This window comes from Mus caroli, unplaced genomic scaffold, assembly GCF_978045245.1.
Source record: "Mus caroli unplaced genomic scaffold, Mus_caroli_1 scaffold_2, whole genome shotgun sequence".
Lineage (NCBI taxonomy): Eukaryota > Metazoa > Chordata > Mammalia > Rodentia > Muridae > Mus > Mus caroli.
In genome coordinates, this window is record NW_028227257.1 from 122,230,107 (window position 1) to 122,241,876 (window position 11,770).

At 43.0% G+C, this 11,770-nt stretch overlaps 1 protein-coding gene across 5 annotated transcripts in view; it reads left to right on the top strand.

Moving 5' to 3' along the window:
* Positions 1–10,021, top strand: part of Acvr1 (activin A receptor type 1) — a 129,467-nt gene extending 119,446 nt beyond the window's left edge. For all 5 annotated transcript variants that reach the window (XM_021149833.3, XM_021149842.2, XM_085834902.1 and 2 more), the window contains 2 exons: positions 7,986–8,116; positions 8,787–10,021. In XM_021149833.3, the coding sequence (XP_021005492.1) occupies positions 7,986–8,116; positions 8,787–8,921 (266 nt within the window). In that variant the 3' untranslated portion in view covers positions 8,922–10,021. The remainder of the gene's footprint in view (positions 1–7,985; positions 8,117–8,786) is intronic.
* Positions 10,022–11,770: the final 1,749 nt, after the last annotated feature.

Below are 11,770 nucleotides of genomic sequence, written 5' to 3' on the forward strand. Positions count from 1 at the left end.
ATATGTCATATTTTGTACATTTTTATTAGAATTTTACATTTATTTCCTACTAGTAATAAACCTCATGCTGTTTCTGTACAGGAAATGAAACTTCAGTTCATTTTCATGGTCAAGAATTTCTCAGTAGTACCATTGGGATTCACTGGTGCAGTTACTTTGACATCAAGAGTTTGGAATTTGTAGGAAATGATGGTGTCTTTCCACCTTTTCTGTGTGAGTTTCTGTAATGAAGTAAAGGCAGGGGCTTGCTTAGGTTAGCAGTTAATTCAGCCCCAGAATTCTGAATTAGGGGTTGCTGAATTGGAGAATTTGATGTCTAGGTTTTGAGTATGCACAGTTGACTAGAGGCATCCTGGGAAGGCAGATGAGGCAATGCCAGCGAGCATCTGTGGTCTGTATATATATCTATAGCATCAGTAGGGGAAAAAGCTGTGTCTCTGTGGCATTTGCTGGCTTCGTCGCTTCATGCTATGTGTACCTGTTCTCCGATGGCAGGGACCAGGGTTCTCACACATGGTACACAGAAGTCAATGTGGGTAGGTCCCCCACAATTCTGTATCTCTGGTTCTAGGCCTGCTGAGGCAGGAGAATAAACAAACAAACACTCCAAGCAAGCAAGCCAGCAAACAAACAAAAAACAGGCTCTCGTATTATACTATATCACTATTATTTAGATTTGTTTCATCAATGAAAAAACATTGATAGTAGTACCAATTTCAAAAGGTCATGGTGGTTAAATGGGATCATGCCAATAAAGTAACTATTTTTTGCCTGCTGTGTAAGGAGTACACTCACTACTGTTTTTTGGTTCCCTTCCATTGGAAACAAATTTCCTTTTTTTTTTTTAAGATTTATTTATTTATTTTATGTATATGAGTACACTGTATCAGTACAGATGGTTGTGAGCCTTTATGTAGTTGTTAGGAATTGAATTTTTGGACCGATGCTCAATCCAGTCAACCCGGCTCACTCTGGTTGCCCCCGCCTACCCGCTTGCTCCAATCAACCCCACTTGTTCTAGCCCAAAGATTTATTTCTTATTATACTTAAGTACACTGTTGCTGTTGTCAGACGTACTAGAAGAGGGTGTCAGATCTCATTATTGGTGGTTGTAAGCCACTGTGTGGTTGCTGGGATTTGAACTCAGGCCCTCTGGAAGAACAGTGAGTGCTCTTACCCGCTGAGCCATCTCATCAGCCTAAAAGTAGGTTTCCAAGAGCTTCCAGATCTTTGACCCTAACCACCTCTCACTGTCTACCTCTTTCCCCATGCCCCGTGTTACATGTATTTCCCCATTTCCCTGCCTATAGGAAGGCTCTGAAGGAGCACTCTCATTTCCCCCACTTTAACAAGTTTGTGATAAAAATCCATGTTCCAATGTGCCAAAAACCTATTGTATTGCAGGGGGAAAAAAAATCATCCTTGCTGGCCAAGCTGCGTCTCTCCTGGGGTGGGGAGTAGGAAACACGTGTTAGAGTAAACGTATGTTTGGCACACGTAGTTTGGGAAACCTCTCCTAACGAATCCTTGAGTTTGCCAGGGAGCCGCATGTGTTTCTGTTCCTAAGCACAAAGGCTCATGTTCGGGCACCATGACAACGCGAGTTGTCCAGCGTGCTTCAGGATGCCGTATTGTGTGGATCCACTCCGTCAGGGAGTTCTAAGGTCTAAGCCGATGAATTGGCAAAGTTAGTTCAGAGTCATTAAAGTAATTTGAAAGTTTTTCTTCAGTTGTTTATTTTAACCTTTAGGGAAGTGACTGGGGACTGGAATGTGGAGGCGAGGTTGGAGGAAGGGTTATTTTTGTTCCTGTGATCTGGAATTGCGTGTCCCTAATTTGGAGATGATACCAAGCAGAGGAGGGCCGTCAGTTGGCCTCATGCGGAAATAACATGAAGTGACCCAAACGTTTTGAGAAGCTGTTTCTTTGGTTTCCTTCTGACTTTCCTCTAGGACAGATATCCCTGTCTTTAACTTTGCAACAGTCCCAGCCTTTAGAACATGGCCCCTCTTCTCAAGGGACCACCACAGTTCTGGGGTGCTTCAACTCCCTTGTGCTTTGGTCTTTAGGTTTGGGGATAGGATATCCGACTCTTAACTGGGAAACAGCCGTGAAGCTATCCTAGACTGCTTTCTCTCCCTCTGACGATATAATATCTTAGCCTAGCCACACAGTACCTTATTATCAGCTGTTGGCTTTTGCTTCCTACCTTTGTGCAACTGGGTTTGGACTTAGATGCGTGTGGTCCCATATGCCCATGAGTGGTGGTAAAGGTCAGTGGTGGGGTCATGACATAGCTCAGCCTTCCCTTCCCTAGCATGGCACAGAGCTGGGCTTCTTCTCCCTGCCTCTAGGACAGTTGGCTGTGGGTCCCTGATCCTCTGTCTCCATGCCTCAGACCCCAGTTCCTTAACCACCACTGAGAGATCCTCAGAGCTTTGCAATCCAGAACTTCTTCCTTGCTTATTTGGCAGCAAGAAGGGGTGACCTCCTTCTCATACGACCAGCCATATCCATTTATGTCCTGGCCATCTTTTATGTGTGCCCTGATATTAAAGTATTTTGGCATTGTGCCATGAGACATGGTAGATTAGGTACCAGAAATACTGAATGTCCTTCTGTGGACCCCAGCACACCAAGATTCATCCATGCAGACACTCCTCCATGATTTGTCTGCTTATCCAAATGCAACTTCTACCAATGCCATGTAATTTTTTTTTCTTTTATATTCTTGGATCCTCTCTTCTCCATTCCTCTCCCCTCTCCTCTCCTCTCCTCCCCTCCCCCTCCTCTGCGTTTTCCTCCCCTTCTCTACCCCCTCTTCTTTCTTTCTTTCTTTCTTTCTTTCTTTCTTTCTTTCTTTCTTTCTTTCTTTCTCTCTTTCTTTCTTTCTCTCTCCCTTCCTTCTTCCTTCCTTCCTTCCTTCCTCTTTACCTCCCTCCCTCCCTCCCTCTCTTCCTTCTCATCCTCTGTGCCCTCTCTCTCCTCTTTCCCCCTTCCTTCCTTCCTTCCTTCCTTCCTTCCTTCCTTCCTTCCTTCCTTCCTTCCTTCTCTACCCTCCCTGTCCCTTTCTCTCTTGTCGTCATCTTCTTCTTCTTCTTCTTCCTCCTCTCTCTCTCTCTCTCTCTCTCTCTCTCTCTCTCTCTCTCTCTCTCTCTCTGCCCCCCCCCGCCCCCCTCCAACCCATGTTGGTATCCCTGACTGACCAGGAACTGACTATGTGAACCAGATGAACTCCGTGTACCTTTGTGTGGGTGTGGTCTAAGGCCTCTGTGACAGAATCTCCAGTAAGCTCTTGTTTCTAGACACAATGATACTTAGTGCTTTCTAGAGTGTGTATTATGGTGGACACTGTTGGTGATTTGCACATGCGCTTTGTGAAATACATGTTAAAGATTTGGAAAGCGATGGCATGACTGCTGAGGGCCTTGCTCAGAGCGAGCCATGCAGCCTATTAGAGTTAAGGATGTTGGGAAAGATAGATTTGCCCCAAAGAACAGAAACTTCCCATTAGACATACGCCCCCTGGGGGCGGGATAGCAACATGCAAACACCAATTATATAAATTAATTCCACATGCCCAAAGCTGTGGGGGAAGATGTTATGAATACTGAGTCCCTTTGAGTCATCAGCGCCCTCGGCGGAAAGGCCGGTGCGGTGCTGGCTGTTCTTTTCCTGAGCACTGTTTAAGGACCCCTCTTCTCTGAATCCCTTTTACCATTGGCTCCAATCATTATCATTGCTCTTATCACTGTATTTATACCACTCATATGGCACTTGAAGTATTTTTGTGCATCTGTCCTCATCATCCGTTTGCTTGTTCCGAGACAGCATCTCACTATTGTAGCCCTTGCTAGCTATGCAAACCCAGCTGGCCTCCAAGTCTCGGACTGGCCCGTCTCTGCCTCCAGTGCTGGGATTAAAGACATATACTCTTAGTTGCTTTCCTCAATATTTGGTATCCTCTCTGCTGGCTCATGTGTTGCCAATGATGTCCAGTGCTATCTGTAGGACTTAGAGTTCACTTTTGGGGGGGGGCATGGGCTTGGGGGAGCAGCTTGGTCAGCCAGAGTTACATACAGGCAAAAGTTGAAGAGCAGTTGTAAGTCAACTGCTCTCAGGGCATACCCTGAATGTACGGCCCACTCACAACCCTGGTCTTGCCCTCTCCTTTCTATCACATACACCAGTTTTCCCCACAGGGGCCCCTCTCCTTTCTCCAGTGTGGGAGGCTCCGTGTCATTCTTCTCCTTGCTCTTTCAACTCCTTCAACCTGGAAAACATCCCCTCCCAGGTTGTTTTTCCTTTCCTAGCCTCTGCTTTGCCTCACACATTGCCAATCTTTGCCCTGCTGCTATACTCCGAGTTCTGAAACTTCTTTGCCTCCACCACACCCAGTCTCTAGAAACTACTTAGGAAACCACATGCTGTCTCTTTTCTTGAGCTCTGTCCCACTGCCCCATCCCTAATATTAGTTGATAATTCTCCTTTCATCTGTCTTTCTCTTTATTTTGTGGTTCATCACCAACACCATATCATTTCTGTATTCCTCCTGCTGGACTCAATCTCTCTAATACATAGGTTAGGGCATCAAGTGACAGCTGAATCAATTTAGGAGCTAACTTGAAAACATAAGAGAATTTCTCCCGTCCGAATAAAAGTAAACAGAGGGGTGAAAAAGTGTTGAGTGAGTTGGGGAGACAGTTCAGTGTTTGCACAACCATGTGACTTCGATCCCAGGAAACGATGTAGAGAAGCTGAGAATGATGGTACAAGTTTGTAATCCCGGTGCTGGGTGGCAGAGACAGGAAGGTCTTTGGAGCTTGCTATTAAGCCAGCCTCCCCTACTGGGCAAGCTTCAGGTCAGTGAGAGACCCTGTCAAAAACAAAACAAAACAAGACAAAACAAAACAAAACAAAATAAAACAAAAGCAAGATATAGATGGAACCCAAATAATGTTACCTGTGTTGACTTGTAACTCAATACAAATGCCTGCCCCCCATACACATACAGATGTACACAGATACATCAACAGACAAATGAACAACAGTTTTGAAGTACGTTTGTACAATATTTATATATTATCTAAGGCAAAACGAGAGATACTTTGCTGTCTTCTACTGCATGGTGAATTTCCTCAGCATTTAACAAGGCGTTCCACTCATAATAGATACAAAATACTTTGGGCCAATTAAAAAAAAATGGTGTTTCTTTACCAACATGAGTTTTCACCAAAAGAACGTTGCAGTTTAATCCCAGAGTATTCTTTTAATTAATTTTTTTTTTTTGAAGGGCTTAGCCAGAGTCAGATGGAAACAGTGAACTGGAGCTAGTGGCTGAAGAAGAGAGGCAATGGCTTGGTTTTCCATGTACAGTGAATTTAATGCTGCTTTGTTTGGAAACCTAGAGATTACTTTTTTTTTAAACATATGGAATTATGTAATAAGGTCAAAATAAATAGAAACACAAGTGTGTGTGTGTGTGGGGGGGGGGCTAGGTTTTGCATGGCAGTGTGAATTGTAGGATTTGCTATATCTTGTACTTTTTTTTTCTGACTATTCTGTGATGGTTTTTTATTTCAATATATATTTTTTTTAATTACGTATTTTCCTCAATTACATTTCCAATGCTATCCCAAAAGTCCCCCATAACCCCCCCCCCACTTCCCTACCCACCCATTCCCATTCTTTTGGACCTGGCGTTCCCCTGTACTGGGGCATATAAAGTTTGCAAGTCCAATGGGCCTCTCTTTCCAGTGATGGCCGACTAGGCCATCTTTCGATACATATGCAGCTAGAGACAAGAGCTCCGGGGTACTGGTTAGTTCATCATGTTGTTCCCCCTATAGGGTTGCAGATCCCTTTAGCTCCTTGGGTACTTTCTCTAGCTCCTCCATTGGGAGCCCTGTGTTCCATCCAATAGCTGACTGTGAGCATCCACTTCTGTGTTTGCTAGGCCCCAGCATAGTCTCACAAGAGACAGCTATATTTGGGTCCTTTCAGCAAAATCTTGCTAGTGTATGCAATGGTGTCAGCGTTTGGAAGCTGATCATGGGATGGATCCCTGGATATGGCAGTCTCTAGATGGGCTAATATCCACTTATCAGTGAATACATACTGTGTGAGTTCCTTTGTGATTGTGTTACCTCACTTAAGATGATGCCCTCCAGGTCCATCCGTTTTGGCTAGGAATTTCATAAATTCATTCTTTTTAATAGCTGAGTAGCACTCCATTGTGTAAATGTACCATATTTTCTGTATCCATTCCTCTGTTGAGGGGCATCTGGGTTCTTGTACTTTTAAATAGCCACCTATGTTTGATTTGTGTGTGTGTCTACGTGTGTAGGGGGTTAGAGAGAAATCTAACTTTGTATTACGGCTCATACGCACATAACCTTTTTGGTGCTATGAACACATTACCACCAGATAGCTGGTGATTATGCTGTATTTTAAAAGAATTAAGCCAGGCTCTGAAGTCTATCCCCATGGAATAATGGAGAGATGGTGAATGGCACCTTGCTTTCTGTTTGCTGTGAATGGAAGCAAAGACGGAAGTTGTTGTTTTTTTTTTTTTTTTACCTTGATGTGCAATAGTGTTTGGGATGGTTTTTACTGTAGTAAAATACTGTACTGTAGAATGAAGACATTTTTGTTTGAATGTGTCCAGGGATCCTTACAAGAGAAGTAGGTGAGATTCTGAGACAATGTAGCAGCTACCTTTTGTGAGCTTCAGAGCTATTGGTGTTTGCCCCCAAAAGGTTTTACTTAGGATCCACATCTCAGTTGCAAGTACACAACTGTCTATGTTGTTTAGAATTAACAAAGTGTCAACTAGAATTTTTAAGATACAATTTAGACGAACTTTCCATTTTAAAAATAAATGGAGTTTTTGAGGTTTCGAAACTCTAGTATTTCTAGAACAGATGCCTCATCTCTACGCTTCTTCATAAGTGGTTTGTATTTATGTGAAATTGGTGCGAATGTATTCTCACTAATCTCTGTGACAAATGAAAAGGGGATTGAGGCTTTTTTAAGGGGCTTGCAAGAATGGAAAAGTTTAATTATACCTTTTACTCACGGCCTCTTTCTGGCTTCTACAACAGCCTGCTGTGTATCTAGGAATAGAAGTAAGTTGCATGCCAGAGAGAAAAGGGCTGGCAGTCGAGTTAGTCACTGACCACAGTGTTGATGAGGGAAATCAAGTGATCATTTCCCTGGTTTCCTGTATGGAAGAGGATGGGGTCACTTTACTAACTCCACATGGCTAAGTTTTAAATTGATTTGTGAAGTTCGCTGTTAATAGACAGGTACTGATAATAACTGCAGAAGCCATCAGACAGATGGTTGTGCCTGGTAGTTGAGGACTCCTGCATGTAGAGGGAGTGAATAAGGAAATGAGGATCTCAGATTATATTAACTGCAGGCCCTTCATGGGAGGAATTATTTTAAAGCAACGAGGTTTAGTTCTTTGACCAAATAATTTCATAACAGAAAGGTAATTTGGGTGATGATCTTGATTTATTTGCCTCTAGATGTTTACAGGTAATTTTTAAAAAGATAATATTTATTTATTTTATTTTTTGTGTATGAGTATTTTACCTACATGTGTATCCCTGATGCCTATGGAAGTCAGAAGAGGGAGTGGGATTCTCTGGTACTGAAGATAGAGACAGTTGTGAGCTCTTTATAGATGCTGTTGGAGTGGTTTGTTAGGATTTATGATTGCATGAGAGGATTGTATGTCTTCTGATGAAGGGTACATTTCCTGCAGGGTATATATTTATTACCTAGTTTTCAACCTATTTTAGGACCTGCCTGTATTTTCCAAAGCTGCCTTGACATGGGAGCAAGGTGATTGTATTTTCTCTTGTCATATTCTAATCCCTGACAAACAGCAGGGAAACCCTGTGTGTGTGTGTGTGTGTGTGTGTGCGCGCGCGCGCGTGCACTCCTACTAACCCACATAATTCTCATCTTGTACACAGGTATAGTGGAAGATTACAAGCCACCATTCTATGATGTGGTTCCCAATGACCCAAGTTTTGAAGATATGAGGAAAGTTGTCTGTGTGGATCAACAGAGGCCAAACATACCTAACAGATGGTTCTCAGACCCGGTAAGAACACCAGGCTGTTGTTACCTTTAGAGTTCACGCCAGCGTTTGTTAGCTTACTGTCAAGTTCTTCCCAGCTCTTAGCATCTGTATGATATGGACTGTACATCTATTTTTCTCCATCACAGTTTTAAATAGGGTCCTAGAGCCCAGCTGCATAGGTTCAGGAAGTGGCATAATTCTTGAAGAAGCACAGTCTGGTAGGTGTTGCTAATGTGTGGCAGTATTCACATGAGTGTCCATGTGTGACCGTGTTGGGCATGGGATGGCTCATTGCCCTAAAGCTGCAGCTGCCTGTATAAGCCAAGAGACTTGGGGTGACCGTGGTTAACTCTTGACTATCACTGCTTCGCCGAGATTCTAAAAGCAGGCTCCTCAACACTGACTGAGATGCCTGAACCATCATTGCTCATAAGTAGTAGTATACCCAAGATCCCTCGAAGTGATACAGTTTACAAATTCACTCATGTCTCTGTGAATAACACTCTTGACACTGGTCTCACATGGACACTTCCTGTGAATACTGCCACTCAATAGCAACACCTACCAGACTGTGCTTCTTCAAGAATCATGACACTTTTCAAACCTATGTGATTGGTCCCTCAGCCCCTACATAAAATGGTGAAGGAGAAAAACTAGGCCAGTTTGTGTGATCTTTCCTTCCTCTCCACAGACATTAACTTCTCTGGCGAAGCTGATGAAAGAGTGCTGGTATCAGAACCCATCTGCAAGACTCACAGCTCTACGTATCAAAAAGACTTTGACCAAAATCGATAATTCCCTAGACAAATTAAAAACTGACTGTTGACCTTGTCACCGGTGTCAAGAAGGAGAGTCAATGCTGTCCTTGTCCAGCTGGGACCTAATGCTGGCCTGACTGGTTGTCAGAACAGAATCCATCTGACCCCTTCCCGAAGTGGCTGCTTTGACGGAAGCAGATGTCTCTTCCCAGCCATGTTCCAGGGGGAGACACCAAAACCACCCTAACCTCGCTCAAAAACTGTGACTCGAGCCCTCGATGAACTGTTCACACCACAAAGACTTAACGGTGGGCAGGTCTGGTGGCAAGGGGGAGGGAAGTGGAGGAACCCAGAGAGATCCTGCAGGAGATCTGGGCATTAAGACAGTGGCTCTCTGTGTATCTTTCGCGGGTCTCCTAGACACTCCCCACGGGAAGCTCAAGGAGGCGGTGAATTCGTAATCAGCAATATCGGCTGCATCTACTCTTTGTTGCACTAGGAATTCTGTGCATTCCTTACTTGCACTGTCGCCCTTAATCTTAAAGACCCAACTTGCCAAAACATTGGCTGCGTACTCCACTGGCCTGTCTCTGGATAATAGGAATTCAATCTGGCAACACAAAAATGTACCGTTGGACTCTGCTGCATTTTACACACGTGCTGATGTTTACAAGGATGCGAACATTAGGAATCGTTTAGACACAACTTTGCAAATTATTTATTACCGGGGCACTTAGCGGTTTGTTTGAAACCGCCGCGTGCATATGTTAAAGCTTATTTTTATGTGGTCTTATGATTTTATTACCGAAATGTTTTTAACACCCAACTCTGAAACGGATATTTCCTTTTATTATCAGTTAAATTCACATTTAAGTGCTTCACATTTTTTTTTTTAAATGTGTGTAGACTGTAACTTTCTTTTCAGTTCGTATGCAGAACGTATTTAGTCATTACCCATGCAACACCACCCAATATATTACTGATTTAGAAGCAAAGATTTCAGTAGAATTTTAGTCCCAAACGCTGTGGGGGGGGAAATGCATCTTCTTTGGAATTATCCATTACGTGCATTTAAACTCTGCCAGAAAAAAATAACTATTTTGTTTTAATCTACTTTTTGTATTTAGTAGTTATTTGTATAAATTAAATAAACTGTTTTCAAGTCAAATGATGGTTTTCTTTCTTTCTTTTTTAATGTATAAAAAGGATCGTTCCCATCTAAGGCACTTTCATTTGGGAGTAGTAGAGACATAAGACTAACTTGAGAATTGAGTTTGCTTTTCAAGGGGGCTGGGACCCAGGGGGCTTGCTCACAGCTTGAACCTGACATTAGTTCCCTAGCCCCCATTGTTTATGCTGGGATTCTTTTCCTCAGGCGCCTTCACTTTCCAGTGTATGTACAGGCTTCTCTGCTTGTTTCTCCCACCAGAGGCTAGGGAAGGAGGGAGGCTATACTGTAGTGTAGCTTCCCAGAGAGTGCAGAGCCTTGGGAGTCTGCCCTCCACTTCTTTCTGTCTACAGCAACATGAAGAAGGCAGGATTTAGAGTAACCAATATAAAAGAGAGGAGGGGATCTGGAAGGTCCCTCTGTAGGCGGTTAGTAACTTTGTCAGCATACATTTACTTGACATAGAGTAGAATCACATCCAACTTGAGTTGAAAAGGGGACAATTTAAGTTACACGCGCTGCATAAGATTTACTCTCTTAATAAATGTAACCCGTGCACCTCAGAGGCATTAAGCTCATCTACAGTTACATAGTCATTTTTGCAGTCCATCCACAGAACTTGTGCCATCTCATAAAACCGAGCTCTGTATGGATTCAATGCCAACTTCCTCCTTCTCCCCTACACTCTCTCTCTCTGATGCCAGCCTTTGGCTTTCTCTATGAGTCTGACTGCTTCAAGTTCTTCATGGAAGAGTGATCATATAGCATTGGCTCTTTAGTGACAACTCACTCACTTAGCGCAGTGAATTCAAGTTTCACCCACATTGTAGCATACGTCTGAACTTTCTTTTCTCAGGCTGAATGCCATTCCATGTGTGTTTATACACCTTGCTTATCTGGGATGGGCCCTCCCAATTTTTGGCTGTCGAATGGCTAAAAAAATGCTATCGTGAATATCAGTAGACACGCATTTTGGAGTTTTTGCTTTCAATTCTTTTGCTTGTATACTCAGAAGTTAAGCAGAATCACTTATGCTTTATTAAGATTTTTGACTACTTTACGAAGTAGGCAGTTTGACAAATTTTAATAAATGTTTACGGATTGTTGGCATCCATGGAAACAGAACCCCACTGAGCAGCAGCACATTGTTCGCACCAGAAAGGCTCTCTCCTGTTCACATCTTGCTCCTCAGCCACAGTGCTGCTCTCCTGAACATTAACAACATATTTATATTCCCCTGTTAAAAACACATTATAAGTAGAACCATACTGCACATGCGTGGGAAGAAGTGGGGACACTGGGTGAGGGGTCTGGCGAATAGATGTTACCAACCTATTTACAGGACTGACTGCTGTGTTCTTCTTTGTCTTCCCAGTTCTTGGGATTTTCTTTTTTCTTTTGGTCATTCTGATGGGTGTTGTACACATATTTCAGGAGAATAAAGAGACAGAGAGGATGAGTGAATAACGGTTTAAATAGCTCTTGTCATTCTCCTGGAGCAGAAAATGTCTGTTTGTACCTGCTAAGTGAGAGCTATGGATGGGTATCACTTATATTGTAGTCTTGACTTGGACGATCCACAGTGATGTCATCTGGCACCCACCCACAGAGCCTGGTTGCTTCTGACCTAGTTTGGTTAACCAGTATGCTATATGTGAGTCCTAGAATGCCTTTATTTGGAAACAATTTTTGACCCCATTTGATTAATATCTTAGTAATTTTGAATTTTCTTTTAAAAACATGTTTTTA